General features: G+C 36.4%; 1 protein-coding gene across 7 annotated transcripts in view; it reads left to right on the top strand.

Annotated features, from left to right (window-relative positions):
* THSD7A (thrombospondin type 1 domain containing 7A) overlaps positions 1-25,316 on the top strand; it is a 272,353-nt gene that overhangs the window by 66,157 nt on the left and 180,880 nt on the right. For all 7 annotated transcript variants that reach the window (XM_085050811.1, XM_085050815.1, XM_085050816.1 and 4 more), the window contains one exon: positions 12,310-12,834. In XM_085050811.1, coding sequence (XP_084906937.1) covers positions 12,675-12,834 — 160 coding nt within the window. In that variant the 5' untranslated portion in view covers positions 12,310-12,674. The remainder of the gene's footprint in view (positions 1-12,309; positions 12,835-25,316) is intronic.

Raw genomic sequence — 25,316 nt, 5'->3', positions numbered from 1 at the left:
TTTATCTGCTGGCTTTAGTTCAGGCTGGTGTTAGTGTTCCTTTATGTAGAAGATCTGAAGACTCTATTCAGTTCTATGTATAGTTCTGATTTATGTATTGTTAGTTTGTTTCTTTTGTTCTTGCCCAAGTAATTCGAAACTTTGAGAACAGGCTAGGATTACTGCTGTATCCCATGATGAGGATGATGATAGCCCTATATTAGTCAGAGAAAAAGAAATCATTCTAATAAGTGTTTCTGGATGGAACATTAGGATTGCCTGTTTTTTGAAGATCAGAGGAACTGTCTTCTGCCATCTGAGTGATATTCAAGGAGGTGTGATTGGCCTAAAGTCCAATGACTATGTTTAACTCATGGAGGCTACAATTTTGTACTACCACAGTAAGAGATTAATAATACTACTGCAAAACCTCCCTTACCTATCATTGGTGAGGCGGGTAGGGAATAAGAGATATTTCAGTGATTGTTCTTTGACTGTAGGATTAGTTGTCTTGCTTTAGCATCTCAGGGAATACAATACGGTCTAAATGTTATTTGTGTTATGGGAAGCATAAAATACCAGCATTTGGGGAGAAGATTCTGACTGTGTTGTGATGGGGAGAGGGGAGGTTGAACTCTAGACATCAGAGTTCTGTTGTGCTCAATATATTAGTGGACCAAACAAGGAAGGGTGGGGTGTGTACAGGAAATCTCACACGTACAAACACAAACATGCACATCTTGAAAGTTACCTGGCACATGTCCCGCTAAGTACTGCAGTGACTTTGCACAACTGGGCTGGGGAGAGGAGAGAAGGCAGCATTCACTCCAGCTGATCCCAGTGTCAGCCTTTGGGCAGTGGGTTGGTGACAGCCTGCACCTCCCCAACTTTGGGCACTCTGCATCTTCAAGGTACCAGGCCTGTGTGTAACCAGTGCTCCCCCACAATCTCTACGTGTGTGTGTTTGTGTGTGTTAGCCACACTGCCAGTGTGGAATTCCACCAGTGGAATCAGCCCACAGTGGCATCATGTTGCACCTTTACAGACTTTTAGGTGTTGTTCTGTCACTTGCTGATCCATGGCCTCTACTGATGTTCATAACATTTACTGACGTGCATAACATTTTAACATAAGGCACATTTCCAGATGTCACGTCATGGATATCATGTTGTAATTCTGAGAATAGAGTGAGTAGAACAATATTTTTGAATATTATAACTGTTCAGCTTCATTTATATATCTAAGTATGTTAACATAGTACGTTCACCAAACTACAGGTCTGGTGTTTGGCTTTCTGTGGGAAGTTTTAGGCAATAAGCCATCATGGTTTAATAATCTGTAATGAAATTATAATGAATTGGTAAATTGTAATGAAATTCCTTGCGGTTGTCTCTCTGGTTAACCCTTAGTCTTTTAAATTGCGTTTACTGTTTATAATCCAATGTGCTTCATTTGAGCAGACATAACACTTGTGCTAAGTGTCACTCCTCATCTTTTAGTTCTTAATATTTGCCATCAGATAGAACATGGATTATTAGTTCATTAGGGAAAATCAGGGTACAGAAGAGTTAAATAATAGTGAAAGAGTTGCTTCTATGTAAGACAAGAAATACCTTCAAAGTTTTCCAATAATCTTTGTTAAAAAATGGCGTATGTGCTTTGCAAAGAAATAATTTGTTCTGCCATAGTGAAGCTAATTATTCTCAGCACATGCTAGCTATGTCAAATTGCAAAATTAACATCAGACTTTGTAAGCTGTAGGAATTAAAACACATCAGTTGAGTTAATGAAGAGCATACAATGAATATGATCTCATTTTTGCAATGCAGTTGAAGTGAAAGCCTTTCAAAAAACTGTTGCAAAAATCATAATTTAGGGGAGAAAACAAACAATAAAGCAAATGTTTACTATCTATTTTAATTACTTTCTGCTTAGAGGTATGCATTAGGTTTATTTATCGTTTGATTTCAAATTATTTCTCTTAAATGGTTTAAGAATACAGTGGCTAATGATCCATTCTGAAATCAAATGAATACCATCTTCTCTATTCCATTATACAAAGCCAAAGAAACATTTTTGATTGTTTCATTGGGATATCATGTGTAGATCACTACTTGAAATTATAGATTAGCATGAGCATGGGAATGTGAAAGAGAATATGAAACACAGAAGAGCAAGGGACTAAGTGCAATTTTAAATTTTTTCAAATGGGAAAAAAATGAGTGGATTTCTGAACTATGTACCAAACGTGAATATAATGAAAATCCCTTCCCCTATTAATATTTCAATTATTTGTCTTTCTGTAAAATTTCTTACAAAGACAGCACTATGAAAATCTCTCTGTAACAGATTATCTCCTTGAAATGTTTTAAATGTTTGGTGGAAAGAAGGTGTTCTTTACTGGCAAAAGATAATAGCAATTTTCTGCTTGCATACATGTAAGAGAGATTGGAAGATATATTTTCTTCTTTTCTGCCAAAGATTGAAGATGTGTGGTTCTTCCCTGTGTCAAAACTATGCATGCATCTAGAAAACAGGATATGAAGTCAGAAGCCTCAACTCTTAACAGAAGCAGGGAACCTTTATCGTACTTGACCAGTCTCTTCAGATACAAAAATTAGGTCTTGGGAGCTTAGAGGAATCCCTGTCAAACTGCTTATCTGCAAATCAAGAAAATTTTTTCTCAGAGATCATTATAGTCAAATATCTCAATATAGTTAAGTTTTATATTAAAAAAAAAAAAATCTTGCTTCACAAGGTTGGAAATCAAGCAAGTGTTCTGTTACTGCCAGTCAACCATTTATTGACAGAGAGAGAGGTTTTGGTGTAGGCATATGCATGTTTAAAGTGTTTGACGTAATGGAGTTCTTTCCTGAATCCTGTCAGTATATTATTTTGCTATGGCAACCCTGCAACTTTACAGGAGATGAATTTATTGAATTGTACCCTCCTTTAGCCTAAGTGAGGTACAATGTGTCCTGCTGTTCAGTGAGTTTCAGTATTTAAGATGTATTCAAAGACCATAAGATACTTAAACTCCTGTAGATGAGACCATGGACAATAATCAGATGTGGGCAAACTTCTACAAATGTTATGGTTTTGCCTGTATATCTGTAGAAAGAAGAAATGACTAAAATGATCTGGATATTTAACATTGGGTTTTCCGCCAAGGTTTCCAAAGCAGCTTGCTGGTAATGGTTTTCTAACAGCTTTTGGAGGAAGCAGAATATATTTTTTGTTTTCTTCATATTTGTTCATGTGAATGTCTGAATTATTTGATTTTGTGGTTGATAAAGAAAAATACTGAATACTAATATACTAAAAATAGCTTTTATAAACATTGAAGGATTGAAAATACCTCTGAGTCAATCTGTGTGGTGGAGACATTAATATTGGAGCATATGTTGAAGAGTCTGCAGGCAGTGGATGGAGGTGGACCTGGTGGTGAGAATATTTTAGCAACATAGTGCAAAAATTACTATTTTCCTTTCACTGTGTGGGATGTCTCAGGAAAGTAACCTTCTACTTAGGCACCGATATATCAGCCAGACAACTGAAGTTGTGTGTTGTATCTATATTTATATATAGGGACTAGGAGAATTTAGGCTGAGATGTATGGTGTTAATATGTACTTAGCATTATAATTTTAACATGTGTATTTAAATCATTAATATGAAAGAATCATCAATTATTTTTATCCTATTGATACATCTAGGAAACACATTTTTATGCAAAGTTTGACTTTTGCTTTACACATGATGTATCTTTTTTTTTTTTTTTTTGCACTGGTAAATCATGTCCATCTATTTACCTGAACTCAAGTGGTTGTTTTGCTTGAACTCAGCATGATTCAAACATTGCCATTGTGGTTCCAAAGTCACGCTTCAAATTTTTAATGCTTTCTACCCTGCTTCACCTGTGTAAATCAAATTTCCTTCTCCCAGGGAAATCATGCTCCGCTCGTCTAATTGGATGGTAACAGCTGAACTAGGCGATTATCTAGAGACAACTGCTTTGCAAGTTTCTATAGTATTTCAGTAATACTTCAGTCAGTGAGAATCTCCTCCACACCATTTCTTCCTCTAGTGAACAGTATATCAAATGAAACTGTCACATATTCTGCAGAGGATGTATAGATGCAACTGTCAGTTATTTAGACCAAGGTGAGAGTCTCACAGGAAAAACTTGTGGAAGCACCAGAGCTCCCACTAACAGTTGATTTAAAATCTTTTCATTCTGTTTTCAGATACACAAATCTAATAGTGATTGGAGAAAACTGGCAATGTTGTAATTTGTCATCACTGGGAAGAACAATGTTTCTAATTTTATGAATGTTTTTCCTGTCTTGAAAGCATCACATCACCTCAAGCTTGGTTTGATCCCTCTAATGAGGCTCCAATTTTAATGCTAATGCTGATAATTTAGAGAACATTTTTCAACAGCACACAGAATGTATTAAATGCATCGAGATGTGTATGCAGAAAACTCAATTGTATGTGGTTGTGATATCAGCTATCTTAGTGCACAGGTTTGGCTACTTGGTTTCTTTTTGCTATGGAAATGTTGGTGCAATGAAGTGTAGGAGAGGATGGTGCTCAACAGCAGAGGAGGAAGAAAAGGCAGCACTTCGGAGAATGGAAGGTTTTGTTAAAAGAGCTCAGCATTTTGAAACTAGTCTGTGTGGATTGAAATGATGACCTGCTTTCATTAATATGCACTTAGAATTTGTTAACTTTGTGGGCTTCCTTATTTAGATTTACTTTTTGCATTGTAGTTTGCTCCAGAGTTGACTTCAGTGAATGACCTATAATTTTCAGTAGTAAGATTGATCAGTAGGAGCAGATTTGCCTTCTACCTCCCTGGTAAAGCAACTGCCATATAATGGAAGTATGACAGGTGGAACACATTTGTGAAGTTTTAGATTATATTGAGAGAGGGAAGCAATTATTTTGAGATATTGTCTTTAGTGCTGTAACTTTAATTATAACCTAAGATTCTGCAAAATATTATTATTAATGATATAATGGGTTTCTATCTTAGGGCTTAGTTGGTTAGCAAATCACAATTGAACCTTCATTGTTAATTTAGAATGGTTTAAATCTCATCCCATCTTACCCTGTGTCCAAATGGTGGGAGATACATTAATTAGTTTATTGAAGTTGTACTCCTCTTGTTTATTGATCTGTTGAAGACAGCATAAAACACACAATTTTACTTTTGGCCAGCTAAATTAGGACTTTTAAGAAGTTAAAAAATTATTAAAAGCTATTTCCACCTATGTTGTGTTTGTCACTACTATTGAGTCTACATTTCTGCAAACCACTAAATGTATTGGTTAAGTTGAAAAGAGCTGCACCAATGAAACAACAACTCACTAGAGAAATCAGCCTTGTTTAATTTTCTTGTTAATTTGTATTACTTAACTAATTTGAGAATTGATAACAGAATGTTTGAGTGATTTATGGCCTGAAAAAGAAGACCAACATTTCCCTCCTTGAAAATGGAAATTGGCTTGTCAGACATTTGGATGAAGAATGATAAATCAATAGGATTTTAATAAGGAAAAGGTTTAAAATTGACTGAAGGTGGCTTTTGTTTAAGGTGATTTGGTATGTGCATATTACTAAGCTCTCCCTGGAGAGGATTTTCAAAGGCAATAATGGGCACTGATTTTCTTTTTTTATTTCATTCTCTTTCTGTTCCCCTTGCCGGGGATTTCAGTACTTACCTCTCCACTGTGTCTTTGAAATCTCCCCACCTACTTTTCAGGTCCTGTGAATAATTTTACTTATTTGCATTTACAGCTATGAGTTTTAACCACTGTTTCTCTCTGGTGAACCTGTTGTCTGGATAAACATTTATTTTCAGCCTAAGTTCATGCTAGACATGGGGGCTAGGTGTTCCCATTGATTTTAGGAACACAAATTTCAAAAGTTTGTGCATACATTGGAGGAGCAGAGTTGACTTGGAAATACCAATTAAAATCCTGTATTTTGGTTACCTCTTGGAAAATCTGGTATAATGGGCTTGGAGTTAAAAACTGGTTCTAAATAGTAATTATAGTCAACTGGGTTGGTTTGCTTTCTCCATTAGTGAAGTCTCTATTGGGCTTTCTGAAACTGATGTAACACAAGTTAGATTAAAAAGCTCCATTCTGTGTGCAGTCTTAATCACAGATGTATACAAACTGTAGATCCTCAGCTATTGCATTAAAATGTAAACATTATATAGCACACCCACACAAATTCTGGTTGTCACTACTTCCTTGCAGGTTTCTTTTCTCCACTTAGGTTTCTTATCCTGATTTCACCCTGTTTTCTTGGCTCTTCCTACCACTTACTCTTTTCCAAGCCTTTGATCCTAGTGACTTAGAGGCCACCTTTATGTTCCACTTTTGTACCTAGTCTTATTTTGTTTCCACTCAGCACTCTGTAAGCAAGTGCACACTGAATTCCCAGCAGAAGCAAAGTTCAAGTTTCTTCCCCAAAACAGGGGTTATCAAAAGCTTGTAAGTGAAAAATTCAGCATTTTCCTCGTGCATACATTTTTCCCACTTTCTTATTAATGCAGAAAAAGTCGTGGAGGCAGTTTTGATCCTCTCAGCCAATTCTCATTTTTGGATAGGATCTTCTTCATGCAGTTGGCATTGAAGCCAGTGTAATCTCAGCAGAAAGGACAATGTTTATTGACAGAGTTTAAAGCCAGAAAGTAAAGTTACTTCTTCAGTTCTTGGACCATTGTGTTTCACATGGATACTGATCTATTTAGCCCAGTAGCCTTTGGTTACATTACCAAGTCAAAATGAACATTCTTCTTGGAAACCAAGATGGTAAATACAGTCCTCATGTATCTTGATCCAAAGCTGGGTGCCCTTCTTGATAAATTAATTGATTTCTTACTTGAATTCCTCTAGCTTTATGTCTCAGCAAGGAGTTCTAGATATACTTCCTGGCTGTACCTCAGCTTGCTCTCCTTACAAAGAATACTTGCTTTCTCTGAATCTTTCATGCCAAGGATGTTGATTTTGTTACTTACCAAAGGGATCTACAAAAAAATACAACATCCAGGTTAAAAAAAAAACGACTTTTTTTTTTTTTTTCAGTTGAAAAACCTACCCCATACCAATGAAAGAATGGCTAGGAAACTGTCTAGATATGAAATAGATTAAAAACCAAACAAACACCACCCTTCTTCTGCCAGTATATTCAAACAATTAAAAGTAAACCTTAAAAAAAGATAAATCAGTCCAAGAATTGCTATCTTACCTTAATAAAAGCAAAGCATTTGTAAAGTCAGAACTAGATGACAAGATGTTTCTCACCATCCATGCAAGTAGAATCTTTATTAATTTTTCAAAAATAAATTTCTTGTAGCAAAATTTTTGTGGTGATCAGGAAACACTGAAGAGTTTAGGTGTACATTAGTAATATATTCCAGTCATTTTGTACATGTAGTGCTTTCTTACTTCTGTGCAGCACTTCACACACGTAACTCTCAAAGTTCCTAATCTGTTCTCCAAAACCATTATCTAAAATAATGAAACAAATTTAACAGGCATCATGATACCTCTAATGTTTGCAAAAACAGTTATTCTGGGAAAATCATAACTAATTGTACTACTTGTATGAAAGAGGCTGGATTGGTTTTGTTTGTTTGTTTTAAAAACTGCAGGTTTACAGAGACCATGTGACATAATAACGCTGAAAGGGCAGAATCAGGGCCCCTTACCTGCTGTGAAAGAGAAACCCATGGTAGTGTATTATGACGTGGTCGAGTGTGACACCTAGAGGCCATGTGTTTAGGATCCCTAAAGAATAACTTCAGCTGCAAGTTTTGCACATGTGTAATATTGGACATAAAGGCTGGAGTGGGCAGACCTTTAAAAAGGAACATAATTTTTTTTCCACCCAGATTTTTCATGTTTAGCATATTTTTGTGGCTTCCCTGACTAGGGTCCCTAGCATGGCTATGAAGAAAAATAAGAGACTGTTTCTGAGTCTGATAAAGAGTTCTGAATGCTCTTCAGCAAATACTAAAAGAGCCCTGTGCAGCTTTTTCCATTCTGAAGTACTCAATAGCTAATAAAGTTCTTACAGGTCGCATCTGAAGAGAATAATTGCAATATACTTTCAACCGTAGTAAAATATCTTCATGAAAGTCAGGCTCTCCCAAAATGCAGAACTGAGTTTATCAGGGAATGAAGAGAAAAAAACCTTTTTTTAACTGTTATGTGAATTATTCAGATCATAGATATTACAAAGAAACATAAATGTGAGGGAACATGCTTCACTTCCTAACTTCTCTAAAAGTTAGGGATGCAACCATATCACTACATCCCATGAAGGAGATACATTCAAGGGCATCCTATGTCATATGGCAACAGAGCCAGATCAGCATGTTTCAAATTTAGAATGCTTTTCAGAAATATTTGTCACTGTATTATCCAGTGGGCTTTGGCCATAATAAACTCATTATAACTATTAAAACAGTAGAGCTAAATAAATAGGAGACAGGTGACTTATTTGTCTTTGGCAGCATTTGTCATTTGCATACTTAAGGAGGGGGGATGTCTTGGATATCAATCAAAATGAACACAGTTCAGATGAAGAGGACTTTGACATTTCTGAATAAGAAATAAAACATTTTTCTCTCTTGAGAAATTGGACTATTCTGTTACTCATTCTATGTTTTTTTTGGTGCTAGTCTAGTACTCGTGCAGCACAGATTGTTCAGTGGGGTACAATTACAGAGTTTGTAAAACATCTGTAGATCTACACAATTGGACTGAAACTTCTCTAAAGGTTTCTGGCATGACCAGTGTGAAATTGAAAGCAGATGAAAGTGATGCTGGACACAGCTCTTTGCTGTGTATTTCCTACTCTAGCAACAAATGTGACAAATATATTTGGTAGGCTCTGCATGCTCTTTGACCCTACTGTATGTAGAAATAGAACATCATCAGGATATAAGCTAACAGGATCCTGAAGCTTTTATTCATGGCTTTTCATAAAGAGAAGGGTGCTAGCGTGGGACTGCCTGGTAGCAGAGGAATACCACCAGGTTGATTCTATATTGAAATATATATCTTATTATCATTTCTCTCTCCAAAAAATAAAAGGTATTTCATACTTTTGTCATTCTCTAATTCTTTAATTCTAGGAAATGTGAGCAATGTAATTCCAATATTTCATGGCCAACACCATGTAATTTTCATAAAGGTTTTGAAGTTAGACATACTTTTTGCAGAAAAATGAAAAGATGCTAAGTTGTCAATGATTTGTGTGAGTAGTTTACAAACCTCTTGTAGTTGTTGAACAAAATAATAGTATTACTATTAGTATTAATAATAGTATTACTTAGTCTGGAAAAGATTTTTGAGATCATGGAGTTCAGCCACTGACCTTTCTCTGCTAAGTCCACCACTAAACCATATTCCTGTGTGCCACATTTACGTCTAAATGAATAATTGTATCTGCCGAGGCTCCCATGTTGGTGCTCTAAGGGACAACCATGACACCATTAAGTTTGTGATATGGATACTCATGTCAATTGCAGTTTATTTCTATGCTTTTTCTACAGGTTTCTTCTCAGAAATACTTAACCATTTCTTTGGGAATGTCTAAGCCATAAACAACTAATTAATTATGATTGTTAAGCATGTATTAGAAGACAAATTGCCAGCGGGATGGAAACAGTAGTTGCCTTGTTAACTGGAGGGAAGTCCCACATTCACTGTAGCAAATAGGAGAGGGTAAGAGGGCATTGGATACACTGGGGTGGAAATGGCTAGCAACAGTGCTCCCAGAAAGGCATGCTGACAGCAACTAAAATTTACAATCAGGATATATTTCATCTTTTTCTGAATTCTAATTCCTGCAGTTATGTTGGTGATGTTGGTGTTGGTGTCTGTGTAGGCATCAGCCTCCTCTTTGGCCTAGGGTATCATTGGCCTTTCCCTGTCCTGAGTAATAGATGAGTGCATGTACTGCATAAGTGACCTAGTGTTTCCCAAAATCAGCTCTTCAGAAATAATTTTTTTCCCAGACACACAAATACTTTTGCATAATAAGTACTCCCTCCATTTTGTCTCTGTGACCTATTTCTGAACAGTTTTAATTCATTATATCTTCTGACAAAAAAAGAAAAGGTGGAGTTATTCTTTTGTAGTTCATTGATTTTGTGACTGAAAAAATGGTAAAATCATAAAAAGCAATGTGAAAATATTTTACTTTAATAATCTATATTTTAGTAGTTTTGAAGTATGTGGTCCTATGGTTGCATAAATATAAGAAAATACTTGAGTGTTTGTGTACGTGTGCTTACCCTCCCTCATGATGCTGCTTTGTTCTGCTGTCAAAACCCACTTTGATTCATTGTGCCAACTACATGGATGATCTGTTCCCTGATGATGTTTCCAGATGATCTGAGTCACGTACAAAATATTCTCAGAGGCTTTCTTTACACATTCATAAAAAACTCTAGATAGAATCAATTGTATTAATAACTCTGAAAAGGGTGCCTTTTCCCCTACTCACTCTATATACTCGAGTCTTCCTCTGGTGCATAACTGGCTAAAAAGCCAACATTTTTAATCTTGATTTTTCAAAGGAATATGTAAGCTACATGTGTTTTAAGTATGCAAGTCAATACAGCTATTGTCATAGATTTCCTTAGGTTCTTAAAACTTCTTTAAGGCCTTAGATTCTTAATACTATTTTTCATAAATTATGGAGCTGGCATTATTTTTATTATGTCTAATATTCTCAAGTCCCTCTACATAGAAAGTTAAATAATGCGTGTGTGATTAACTTAACCACAGATGCAGCTGTAAAATTGATGTAAATCAATAAACTCAGAGAAAATTTTTTTTTAAAACAGTGTTCTCTCTAGTTCAGAGGCTGAAAGGGGATCCATGCTTTCTCAACTGAATACACCGTGATGTAGCAGAAGTGAATAAAATGTATTTCCCAAAGTGCTTTTAGCTGAGGGTACAAGTTCTGGATCAGGATGCTATAAATTTGTTAAGATCATGGCTTTCTATGTATCCCTTATCAACCTATAATCTCCTGATTGTTGCCTGTTTTTCAACAGCTGAGGAACAGTAATCCACACTTGCTTATCTCTCTTAATCACAGCCTCATGGTGCTATAGCTCCCTGAGCCTTTAATTCCCTCTTAGAGGCGTAACAGAGTGGAAAGTAAACAAAGATGAATTTGCAACCTTCAACATTGCTAATTTGCTCTGATGTCAGAATATTTAAACAGGCCAGGACTTGGGAATTATTTGATCACAACTGTTTTTAATCTAATGCATGTGAAAAGGCTGAGTCTGGGAAGGTTGTACAAAATGACAGGCGTCCCAAGAGAGGTTGACTGAAGGTTTCTTCTTTAAACAACAATAGCTCCGTCATTTTTCAGCTCTGGGTCCTGTGCTCTTACTGTGTATTTTGGTTTGCATTTTTAATGTAACTTTCTGAATATGATACTGGTTTTCTTGAAAATTTGTCGTTTTCTTCCCAGTTTATAGGTGTCAGAAACCCAATCCTCAGGCTTGTTACAGTGTCTGTTCACTGCATAGTGGGTGGGAGAGATAAAGATCCCTATTTAAAAAGCTTTGTCTCTCTCCACCTTTTTGCATCATCTTGACAGCCTAATGTATCCTGCATACTTTCATATGTAAAATGATTGATAACTTGATCTTCAAATTATTTTAAATTACACAGTTGACATTTATGCATGTATATATGTGTACATACTTGCTGGATAAGAAAGGATGTTATCTTGTGTTATATATTGCGTGCACACTTCATCTACCACAGAGATGATATGCTTACACGTACATACACATTACCATATACATATATTCATCTGTCCTCATAGCAGATAGCTGTATGACATTACCTGAAACAGATTTGATAAATATATGCAAGACAAGGTAGTGGTTTGGTTTTGTTTTTTCTTTTTTCTACATTTTCTTTCCTTCATAAGGTCTTAATTGTCTGTTTAATGCATGTGTAATCACTTTTTTTTTTGTTGTTTACAAAATGGTTAATGCAGTGTACATAGTATTATCAGCACAAATGTCTGATGCTCTCTTAATTGTTATATATTGTCCTGTTTATATCTGTTCTGGTTGAATGACTTATGTTTCTGAAGCATGTCTGATGATGATTTCTTCTTTTCTTCTTAGCGTGTATCATTTGGGATTTTCCAGGGAGAGACGTGTCTGGGAAGCCAGCCTTTTGCAGTCACTCTCTGCACTGAGATTACAGCACTGGGCTATTTGTGTTCCTCCTCATCCCTGTTTCTCTCTGTCTCTCACTCTCTCCAGCTGGTGTAAATGACTGCTGCTGCCTCCCAGAGCAAGATAACCTGCTCAGTCAGCTGGAGCCCCCTGCGGACAGCTGTCTCGCTTTTAGCTGATGGAAAGCTGCTCTAGCCGCTGAATGGAAGAGCGTGGAGCAGCGACTATACCAGCACGAGGAGCTGCTGCTGCAGCAGCAACAGCAGCGAGCGAGGACTCTATTGTTCCCGAGTGTTAAACAGTTTTTCCTTCTCAACTGCCATGCACAACAGCGGCAGAGAGGTTTCCAGTCCCTTCCTCCCCGTGAAGAGGTTCTGAAGAGGGGAGGCTCGTTCGCCGGAGGTTCGGCGGCGGTGCTGCGGGTTTCGGAGGCGGCAGAGGCTGCTGGAGGCATGGGGCTGAGCGAGGGGAGCGCTTCTCCCTGCCGTGCTCCAGGGCTTGGTGCCGTGCCCGCTCGCTGCGTGGGAGTTCTGCTGCTTCTGCTGCTGGCAATCTGGGACGCTCGTGCACAAAGTGAATTTCAAACTTCATCCGTCTATTTGTGGAAGACTGGTAAGTAAGGATGCTGTGATAACGCAGCAGCAGTGTATTGAGTTTTTGTTGCAAGTCATAACCTTTTTGTGTGCTTTGTGTGTATGGAGGGAGAAAGTTAATCTAAATAACTAATGTTTACTGGTAGGATTATATGGGAAAAATAGGTCACCTTACAGGATTCCTCCATCAAAGCAAATATTGCAATTAAAAAACTCCACATTTGTGACTCTGTGGCACTGTTACTGGGATCTCCTGTATATTTTCTGTGTCTTCTGAGGTTTTTCATTTTGTTTAGTAGCTCTGTGTTGTACATAAAGGTCAGAATATTAGTGCCTGTCCACAATGAGAAGGAACAATTATTACAATTGGAGTCAGCATCGTTAAAAGTGCTCTAAACATATTGAATGTTCACAAAGAAAGATGTGATTCAGCATGTCTAATCTTTGTGTCCTGTGCTGACATGTAATATATTCAGTGTGGTAATTGATGGGGAGTTGGGTTTGTTAAATTTAGGTTTGTTCCACAGTATATAGGACACGTGAAAGCTAATGATGGATTAGGTGAAATAATCCAAGTGATGCCAGATCTCATAACCAAAGAGCCAAAGGCAAATAGGCTATGTGGATTCAGCACCACAGTAGATGGATAATTTCCCCTGCTTTGATCCTAATGAGTTACGTGTCTGTTTTAAAGATTGCATAGTCATAACAGTGTTTCAACCTTAACTCTGCATTAAAAATCAGTGGGGAATTTTCCTGTGTCTATTAATATATTACATTAATTCAGGAATTAGGCAGTGATGAATATGTGCATTTTAGTTGTCTTGATACAGTTTTAGTTCCTGTGTAAGTAGACTCAAACTCTTGTTTAGGAAATTTAAAAATTTCAGACTGGGGAAATATTTCACATTGGCTTTGGCAGTTAGCTTCCTTTCCTGTGTGTTGCCAGGAACAAAACAATCCAAAAAATAGTAGTTCTGTTTAAAAACTGATTTTCCATTAGAGGATAATGTAACAATAAGAGAGATTGCAAATTAATAATTTGTCTGAAAAACAACTTTGAGAAGACAGTCTCTTTCCTGGATGGAGGGACCCAGCCTTCTGCCACAGAAGCAGATCAATTTACAATTACAGTGATATCCTGAATTTTTTAAGAGGCTCCATCTATCCAGCAGCTCAGAGAGGAGATTAAAAGGAAATTCATTTAAACAAGAAGACAAGCTTTCCAATAACACTAGAAAGAGAAATCTGAAGAAGGGAAAATCCTTTGCAACTTTCACTTCTGACTGAAAGATGGGTTGCACAATGACAGTGACCTTCTTTTTTTTTTCCTTTTAAACCACTGCCAAATTAAAAACAGTTTCCAGTTCCATTACAGATTTGTAAATGTTCAACACACACTTAAAAGGAGATGCTATACATGCACAGGTTTATGCAAAGTAACAGTAATAATACAACAAAAAGGCACAGTAATAATACAACATTTCCAAAAAGCATTTCACATTTACCCTAAGTAGCTAGGCATCAGTAGAATAAACTTTCCAGGATTTTATTATGTCTCCATTTAACAGTGTAATGGATTGTATTTAAAAACGTTAAAATAGTAACATAGGCTGAGGATAATAATAATTCTAGTGAACTACTACTTAACACGTGCAGTCAGTTTGCTATGGACTTAACTCCACTTACTTTGCACATAGCACACGTGCTCTGAAGTCATGTCAGTTAAACCAGCAAGAAGGAAACTGGGGTGGCTTTTGTCTCTCCACCTTTTTTCCCTTCCTGGCAAAGACTGCTCTTAAGAAACTTTTGTGTAGAACAGGTATGATCTAATTACTTTGCCTGCTGGAGAGCTAGTTCTTCCCTTCTGCTTTCCCTCTGTGGCCTCTCACCTGTTTTGCCTACAATAAGAAATATTGCAGCCATAACATCAGCGATTAGATGAAAACATGATGAAAAACAAGTAATGAAAAATGAGTAGTTCTTTTCAAATGATGAATGACAAGATGCAGTGAATAAGACACTCCATCTGTGCTTGTCTTCAAACTAAATTTTTGCACTCTTTTTCTTAGCTGTGTATTGAATTCTTTTTGTTTTCTGCCCTCCACTTGTGGGAGGATCTGGAGAGTGAACTGGGAGAATTGCTGGTCAGTGGTCAGGAGTGATATCTAGTATGAGATGTGTAGAGTTCAGCTAAAGTATCAGAGAGAAAAAAACCAACTGAACAGTAATGAGCTCATGCAACTCAGATGATATTTTGCTTCTCCTTCTGTGAAGGAGAGAGGTCGGGGGAATGTGTGCTTGAGACTTTGTCTAGGAAATCAGCTTGATTATGTGCCTTTTGGGACCTCTTATGTCCATTTTTTGAGAACCATGCTATTTTCGTATTGAATTTAGTCTGTCATCAGCTTTTGTAAGTGCTGTTCATGACTTGCATCTGTCTTGTTTTTATTTCTAAAGGTTTTTGAAATAATGTCTTGGTGTATGCTACTCCATGTCTTATATACTGGTTTACTGCATTGTGTTTTCTTAAGGATGCCCTTGACAATAATCTGCAATGGTTATGAAGTTTGAATTGACGCATGCTTTCTTCTGTAGAATAATAATTTTCCTTTTTTTTTTTTATGTTTATGGAGTTTGAAGGGTTTCTCTGTGTTTTGTTGGAAAGAGGGGAGGAGTGTTCTAATTCAAATTTCAAGTGTTTGCTTTCAATCCATGAAATCTCTCAGGGGACATGATTTCCTCTTTACTACCATCCTTCTGTCTACTACCATAAAAATGTGAGGTTTTTGCAATACTCAGCGTAACCATTTGGGTGTTTAATTGTCTTTGACTCAGCATGGACAACGTTGTGTATAATCTGCTTTGAGCAGGGATGTTGAACTAAAAATTATCTCCAGAGGTCCCTTCTATTCTCCACCATCCTGTCATATGGGTGCCATCACTAAGTCATTTTTATTTCAACTGAAACTGCTTTGAAGTTTTGGCTTTTGTTACTTTTTTTGATCTCTGGAGAGAATAGGTATTTGGTTTTCTGGTGTATTTATTGGACCTGCAGAGTTTTGAATGGCATTTAAATGAACATAGTTGATTATAGTTATAAGTGTTTAAACTAGGATTCTCACCAAACATTCTCATTCCATCCTGTGCAGACCTGATGTATGCATTTAATTCAGTTACAAATACACAGCTGTTTCATTTTGTGTGGTCACTGGGAAAGCCATCTTGGTTTATTTAACATAAACTAAAGCAAAGTGATGAAACAGCAAGATTCCCATAGTTGAGTCATGGTGTGTGTCTGCTTGATGATCTGAGCTAGACAGCAGCAGCTTTTAGCAACTCATGGAAGAGAAGTTGTGGTGATGATATTGATGTGAGATTGACACACGCTGCCGCGCACTGAGCCATTATGTTGGAAAAGATTTTTACTTACGTGTTTTGTTCATCAGTAATTTCCCTTCTCTGATTTTACTGATTTAATTTGCAGTGAGTGGGTGTTTGCTTCAGGTTCTACACTGGTACATTAAACTTCCACAAATATGATTTGCTTTTGAATTTTACTGACTATTATTGAATTGTATCTGAAGGGAAGTTGTCAAGAGGATGGACAACATCTTGGTGTTGCCAAGCAATGAAACAAGAATCAATGGGCAGAAACTGATGCACAGGGAGTTCCACCTGCATATGAGGAAGAATTTCTTACTGTGCAGGTGACCAAGCACTGTGACAGACTGTCCAGAGGAGTTATGGGGTCTTCCTCACTGGATATATTCAAGTGCTGTCTGGTTGCAATCCTGTACCATATGCTCTAGGATCGCCCTGTTTGGGCAGGTAGGTTGGATCAGGTGCCCCACTGTAGTCCCTTGCAACCTGACCCATTCTGTGATTCTGTGATTTTCATGTTGAAAGACAGCTTATAATCTTGTGCTACTGCCCACCATGGGCTGAGATGTTGGTGCATCTGTAAGTTTTGCAGTGAATAATGTGATGACTGCTGATTCCTAAATGAAGACAGCCATAGAGTTTTTAGTCTTTCAAAACAAGAAAGTGCCTGTTTTTCTCAGTCTGTCATTTCATCATGCAGGACATATATTGACCATTTATTTACACAACTGACTAAGCATGGGCATTTCTTGTCCCATCAGAACTCCTCTTTACTTCTTCGTACCCTCACCTACATTTTTTTTTAATGAACGGACATGCTGGTCTGTGATGTGCTGTCAGTGTTGGGTGTAATGCCAGCCTACAGTTACTAAGAGATTATATATATAGATAATTATATCTATATATATTATGTGCTGATTAATTACTGAAGAATGCAAAAAATCAGCAAGGTTTGATAATATTGAAATTGCATCTTTCAACAGCTTGAATTAGTGAACATTACACCTTTGAAGTGGAAGATGTAGCGTTGGAACAAAAAAGGTCATAAGGTCTCTGGAACAAAAAAGGTCATAAGAAAAAAATCCATCAGGCACTGCCTTTTCCATCATTATCTCTTTTAAAGACTCTTGATCAGATCTCAGATAGTACAGACAGGTGTAGCTCTGTGGAATTATTTATCTGCAATTATTGATACCAAGACTTGGTCATTTTCTCGAAACAAGCTTTTTGTGGGTAACAGTGCTGTTTTAAAATTAAAGTGGAAAGAGGAGAGAAGTTACTGTTTCCTGAAGAGAACAACTGAGTATCTATATTTTCCTGCTTATGTTGTGTCTCCTAGGTGAGAATTGGTCCTTAGATGATAACTTGTTCAACATTTGATGCACTCAAGAATCAGAAGAAAGGCAATAATATGTGTGTAGGCAACATACAGAAGATCATAGGTCCTTTTGGGTTAGTGGAGGCCTGGAGTGAAACCAATGGTTTCCACAGGGGCCAGAGGGCTGTTGCAAGTCCAAGAGCTCTCCTTAATCACTTTCTGATCTTTTCCAGGCAGCAGCGTCTCTGTGATTTTTCCTTGTTCCATTGCTTTGGGAAGAGGGTGACACAAGAGCCTCCTACTTCCAGAGCCTATAAACAAACATTTTCTGTTTCAAGGTGTTACTCTGGGATCTTGTAACCAAATCACATTTCATGTCTTGATATGAGCTTGGGTCTCAACACTCCTCTGATTTTTAACCCCTACTTACCCACAGAGAGGAGCAAACACAACATCTGTGCCATCACTTCTTTGTCTTTACATTCTAAGGGCCAACTGTATTTTAAAAATAGTTTGGTTGCACAAGTGGAATTTTAAACAGTTCTGAAATTCCTCTTCTAACATATTTGGTGCCTAAAACCTGTAAAATTACTGAATAAAAAGTCTTTATTTTCCCTATGTATGACCCTAGGACTGTCCTATTTTCACTGCACTGAGTGTTCCTATCTCATATTAATGCCTGAGGAGGACAGAAGTCCTTCCTAGGACTGGCAGACCAGCAGGCATTTCAAAATGTACCTAAATACACACTGACAGGAATTATCAGAAGGGAAGAGGGAGGGAGAGAGAAAAATTACCTAACCAGACCTGTGATTAAAGCACTTACCTTTCAAGGGCTGTGTCATCTTGTTTGTTGGAGCTGTTCCGTTATATAAGTAAAACTTCCCCATTTGTTTCAGTATTTCTTTTTTCTTATTTTCTTATTTTCTTACTTTTTTCCTCAAAACGAGAATGAAGACTTTTTGCAGTAATTGCACCTTGAGACAGATAAGCCTGTGTCAGTAACTAGGAAACTCCTGATTTTAAAGAGATTATGATGAAATGATCTGAAGAGAAGGATTAGAGGCTAGGGGAAGTGCTAAATGAGAAAAAGATGTTTTATCTTGAGGCCTAAATGTCAGGAAGGGAATTCACATGTGATGATGAAAGAGGGCAATGAGGACCTCTTCAAGGGAAAATAAAGCCCTGCTTATGGCATGGTGAGCTTCAGCTGGTGCCTGCGCATCCTTGAGGAGAGAGGTCAGTCAGGATTTTTAAACTGTCATTGATTGTAAAAGGTGTTTTTGGGGATTCATCTTTTTGATTCTCTGGTCTTCAGTTGCAGAATATGATAAAAGGAATATTAATAAAAAAGGTATTTAATCAGCTTTTCAAAGAATAAAATTTTTTCGAGCAAAATGTGCTAAAGAAATGCTACTGTTAAATATCAATGATCCTCCAGGATAGAATGTGATTAAGTGTTGGTTACATATACCCTGCATAAATTAATATTAATTAGAATTTATCACATTTATTACATTATGTTATGTGCATCTAAGCAACCACACTCTTTGCTGTCGTCTCCCAGTTAAATCTGACTTTTATGTAGTCAAATGGGGCTTGTCTATCTTGTTCTTGAATAAGGAAGTATTCATTTTCATTAGGCATGTTCATCACAGTTGTTCTTTGCCCTCATTTATAAAATATCTTTTCAGATTTTTTATTCAAAACAAATTTTGCAAAGCATGCATTAAGTCTTTGATTAATGCAAAAGACTTGCAGTGCAGCCTGGCACCAAAAGATTTGGCAGAGATGCAGAAAATGGTTGCCCTAAGAAAATTATTTATAAATGTTGTTTAGTATTCTGCCCTTATTTAACAAAATCAAAGTAAATATTTAAACGTTTGAATAAAAATGTTGTGCTGTGAAATTCTTTTTCTTATGGACTTACATTGCCATATTTGAAGTAGGAAAAGAGAAAAAAGTGTGGCTGATATAAGCCTCTAGTTAAGATAAACAAATACTATATGCTGGAGTAATGGTTGATTTCACTTGTAGAATGGCATTTTGAAGCTGTCAGAAAAGTGGAAAATGGTAGTTGGTAATATTGTACTGGTAGCAGAGGATGTCTGAATTGTTTTTAGCAAGTGCCCTGGAGTGCTTATGCTAACTGAATCAGCTGAATCCCTCAGCTCAGAGGGATTCTGGAATAGGAGAATAGCTCAAAAGCTATGGGTTGTCTTATTCTGCAGGCTGCTATCCAGTGTTAAATAATTCAGGTTTTTTAATACCTTATAGACCTGGGCTTAAGTTTACAGTTCCCTACTTCACTTGATGTTGATGTCATTTTCTATCCTGCTTGTCCACTGAGTCCTTCAGATACCAGAAGGGTGTATTTTTAAATACAATAACTCCAGATTTAATAGAAAGCCCAATTCCCATAATATAAAGCATAGTATTATCAAAGACAAGTAGTAATCAATATTTTGAGGTAAAATTTGCTATGGTATAAATTAAATTCTGCATTGAACTTTGTATTGTGAGAAAGTAATTTCTAGGTTGACGGACAATACAAATATTTATCCTGTTTATTGAAGTTTACATCTTGGATTCACGTGGCTCTTTTTCTTCTATTTTTCTGTGGTCTGTTCACAAACAAGTCCTCTCTTTGTGACAGGATGGAGAGACCCTTTTTCTGGTTGCATGTCCAGTCAAAATCTTTGTTTGTCTTTCTTAGACTAGTGAAACTGAAAAAAGTGGTGGGTTCCTTGGGTGGGTAGAGATATGTTAAAATTCTCAGTAAGAGAAGTTTAAGATCTGGTGGGTTTGTGTAGTGCCTCAGAGAAGGCCATGGGTGACAGAGCCTGCAATGGGAGGTAACTGTGGTATTGACTTGGGTTCTATTTATGGGTTCTTCTTTATTTTTGTGTTTGCTTCTGTCTAGTAGGCAGAAAAAATATATGGAGTTACTAAAGTAATGGTAGAATTAGAAGAGAGAACCATATACAGAAACCCTAAAAATTCCTATTATTGGTTAAAAGTTTTCCTTAATTGTAATTAAAAGAACTGTATCATGTGGATATTAAAACTTAGTCCAACAAAATGTAATGTAACCAGTTTTGTTATCACTAGCACAAATTATTCTCCCACAGGAAATCCTGTCGTTTACGATTTTCATATGAATGCAGTACATTGTTAAACTTATCAGTGTCTGGGATTTCACACAAGATCCAACAGCCATTTATTGTAGCAATCAGCACGTTCTCAGCATTAATTAGCACTGTGAGTTTTGGTGCTGCTGGCATTGCTCAAAGTTGTCAGTAGACAACAATAGCTGGAGGTTTTTTAAATTTGCTTTCTGTACTTTATGAACATTGCCAAGATTGTTTTGGTGATTTTATGTCTGTAGAATAGAGAAAGAAAATCTGGTGTGTTTGCATGGATTCAAGGGAGGAGTGCTATTAGATGTAACCCTCATTGACTGGCTCAAGTGGAGGTTCCTTGTGGGATCCCTTGTGGATGATGTTGCTGGAAATGAGGCTTTCAAATATCCAAATACCAGTAAGAGTTTAGGTATTTTGAGGGGGAAGGAGATTATGTGACCATTCCTTGCAGTCTGTGTGTATTATATAAAGTGAGTTTGAGGGTATTAATTGGAAATGGTTTCTGATGTAATGAGAGACACATTTTTAAGATTGATGACATCTGCTAGTCCAGAGAGAAATTTCTTAATGAGAGATGTTATTACTTTCTACTTCCTGTATTATGCAAAATGAAATGTTTATATTAGTGAACAATAATATAACTCTCCTTATGTGTGCTGGGGAATAGCTATTTTACCACCAAGCCATTAGAGAAATAAAGAATAGAACAGAGAGAGATTGTTTTGTAATGACTTGCGTTTGCAAAGTGCCTAGCACAACCGAATAATCTTTACTTGCTGGTGTTCCTATGTACCACAGCTTTTTACAAAACAATACAATTAAGACTTGTTAAAGATGCTGTTTGCAAAGATAAATTATTAACATTCTAAAGAAGCATCCAAATTATGTCAAGTGCCAAAAGTAGATCAAATGGCTGATACCAAGATGCCATACTAGAGGATACTGGAGGAGAGAATAATTTTAATAGGAAAATGGTGTTATAAAAAACCTTGGAAAGTGGAATCTGTGTGTGGTAGTTCCAAAATGCGTTGCTGAGAGAAGATATTGGGATAAGAGGAATGTTTTTAAAAGTTACTTAGTGTTTCTGCATTCACAGATGTAGCAGTTGTCCCTTCTTTTTGCAAGTAGCAAAACTCTTGTTTTGAATTTTATATGAATGTGCTTGATTATCCTAAAAGATCACTTGTATTATGTAAAATTTTGCTTGTTTTGCAATGTTCTACTGGTGGTTTAATCAAGTACACATTGTGAGCAATTTTGTCCCATTTTATTCTGTTTGACTTAATTTTCTTGTGGTTTTTTTGTCAAAATAATTCCTAGATTAGAGGAAGAGGATGGAGCAAGAAGGGAAAAAGCATTAAGGTATTAATGCTACATCTTGCAACAAGGAACATAAACCTTATTTGCAAAATTTACATTATAAGCTAGTAAAGAGGCTGAATCTTGAATCCAGTCTCAGTTCTGTGGATGGTTTGCAGTGGTGACATTGGGAATCTGCTCATCTGTAAAGCGCCATTTACACGAATATAGTTTTCTATATTCTTTTTAGGTCTGTGCAAAAACAAAACAGAAGAAACTTTGAGTCTTGAGATTTTTGATACTGTTATTAGACAGTACCCAAGCAACCAATGCTTTAGCACACTTGCAGTACTTGCCATACGCAAGCAAAAATGGATGTAGTGGAGAAGACTGGAACACTTGAGAGAAAGGAATCTAACATGAGTGGAGAATACAAACATGAAAAGCATGGAGCAAGCAACCAGCAGGTTTTTTTTTTCATGTTGAAATCAAATATTTAAAATAGATTTTGACATTGAAAGAAGGGGCAAGTTCCTGTATGAACAGATATGGACATTTTAAAACTAACATGACTCTTCTAATGAATCAGTCTGGAAGCAGTTTCCATGCAATATTTCCAACAATACATGTAGCTGTGTGTGCATGCTTGCATGTGGGATATGTGTGTGGTGATTGAAGACACTGTTCAATAATGCTGTATGGTTCCAATGGAAACTACTTTAAAATAAATAAAATAATAGATTATTTAAGTTGTCTTCTTCTTCCTGACTAGAACAGTGGCACAGCTTGAATTTGTGGTCATATGTAATGAAAAGTGTATTTTTTTTATATACCAGTTACTTCTTTTTAGAAATTCCACCTTCACAGCTACTGAGACTGCTATTTTTAAGAGGCGTACTTTGAAGGCTGTCATTGAAATTTTTTTTGTTTGCTTTTATATATATATATGTTTTAATCAATCCTAAATGACATTTGCAGCATCTTTTAGATGGCAGCATTGGAAAAGACTGACTTGTTCCTGTAAGATGTGCTAGGTGCCATGCAGGAGACAATGAAATGTAGAGGAAGGAGAGTGATAGAGTGACAGAGCATGAAAGGAAGATTTGTAGTCTTTAACTTGACGTGGATGAATGACTCATGGCTCTCCATATTTCAACTTGATATATGAATGTCAACACCTTGGGAGTAGTTTGGGTACCTGAACCATAAAGCCAGGAAATTCAGATTATTTTATGTGCTGAACTTCACATCTTTGTAGGGAGCTGCAGGAGAATGTTATGGTCTGTGCTGTTAGAACGTGAGTTCTCTGAAACTCCACAAAGTGCATAGCATGACAGATTTGTATAGGTGATTTACATATTTACTAGTGATATGCACTTTATTTTCTGCCTCTCTGTGCTAAATATACTCTAAAAGCTTTATAAAGGAAATCCAGATGATGAGTACATGTACTGATTATAACTGAGTCTTGGCTCTTCTGTCATAGTACAGATTTGAGCTATTCTTCCAGATATACTGCCAATTACATGTGATGGGAGTAACTCTAAATTGTGGGTTTGTTATAGAACTATAATACAACTTATTTTTTGAGATAGTATCACTTTTGTCTTTTTCTTATCTTAACTCTGCAAGAAGTTAATTTTACTGCTCTGAGGATGTGATGTAGTAAATTTCTTCCCTTGAAAATACTGAATTTTCTAGATTGCATGCTTCATAGTTTCTTCTAATAGTGTGCTGCTTAGTTTCTCTCCTAACAGGAAAGTAATAGTCTTTCAGGATCAGGGTCCAAAAATTGGGTAGTAAGTATTTTACTTTTGGAAGGAAGTAGGTTTTCAAAGTAGGTATGTTTTGCTGAAGCCTCACATATAAAAGAAAATTGATGATTAGAAGTTGAGTGACAATTCAGTGAACTAAAAATTACTGCCATGTATGCAGAAAAAAGTCTCTCAAAATGACAATCTGTTGCTTACATAATGTCTTCATCTCTCTCATTTAAGAAATAGGTGTCCTCATATTGATGAGAGTATTATTATGAGATTAGAAAGAGACAAACCAGTGAACATGTGTCTCAGAGGTAATGGCATATTGTTACTGTTCATGTATAGATATTATTATTGGGCTTAAGTAATTTCAAGAAAGATGATAGATAATTTCTTATAAAGTAGGTTATGTGTCTTTTACAAAGGTGGTGTATGTGCCTTCTGAACTTGTTGTTTTAGTAAATTAAAGATGATCTTCAGTATATAAACCCATATCTTTGTAAATATGTTGTTTTTCTGACAGTGACACACTTATCCAGAAAGTTTATTATTAAGCTATGTGTGGAATACAGTCTGTATATAGTCCACTGAGAGTGATAAGTAGCACCACTAGAGGCAGGTGTTTATTAACAAAATGTGGATTTAAGGAAAACTTGAGATGAAGAAAAGGTGCAAATTTAATTAAAGAGAACATATTAAAAGGAAGAGCAAAGAATGAGTTTTTAGTCTTGTCATGCCTATATTAGTTGCTAATGCAATTCAGTGTTGCAATTTCTCTTCCTTTTAGGACAGATATTCTTCACATTTTATGCAAATGTTACCAGAGAGAGTTATTTTGGAAAGAAAAGACAAAATATATTAAGAAGCCATAAAAAAGATGCCCTGCTTTCTATGTAATGAATCAGATAATACAATGCCTTTTTGTTAACTGGTTTTTTTCATTGAAACTGTGTGCAAAAGAAACAAGCTATCATTAGCTAAGGCTTATTAAATCTACAGAATGTTGTTAATGTAGATCTATCTAGCCAGGCATATCTGGAAAAAACAATGAAACAACCCCAAATATATAAATTGGAGTGTAGAGCATAAAAGATAGAATGTCAAATAAAAGAATATAGAAATCTTTTGTGTTCTATCACATCACCTATGTCTGGAGCTAAGAGGCAAGGAGTTCACATAATTTGGTGCAGTCAGTTATGAAGGAGGAGTCCACTTGAAGTAGAAGTGCTGCTTTTGGTTTTGAATTTTTAAAATAAAGATGAAGAAGGCTCCCTAAAGATGGAAACTCATTAAGAAAGCCAAAGACTTTTTGGAGAGTATGTTCTTTTCAGGGAGGTTTTCTGTTCCCCACTTTGTATGTTTCAGAGCACACTGGAGCTTCTAATGAAAAAATAATACAGTTCATTAATGTGGAAAAACTTCTGAAAGTAGCTACAGTCTCACAGCATTCTGGGAATTAGTCTGAACATAATTGGTTGGATGTCAATATTAAAAAGCACTCTAATGAAAAAGAAAATGCCCAAGCTATAATAGTTTGCTGCTATGATAGTTTGCTGCTTCTGATGAAAATTTTAATAAGGCTGAATAATTAACCCCT

Source organism: Lichenostomus cassidix, chromosome 2 (genome assembly GCF_008360975.1).
Source record: "Lichenostomus cassidix isolate B80296 chromosome 2, HeHo_3.0, whole genome shotgun sequence".
NCBI lineage: Eukaryota > Metazoa > Chordata > Aves > Passeriformes > Meliphagidae > Lichenostomus > Lichenostomus cassidix.
This window is presented reverse-complemented; position numbering and strand designations above follow the sequence as displayed.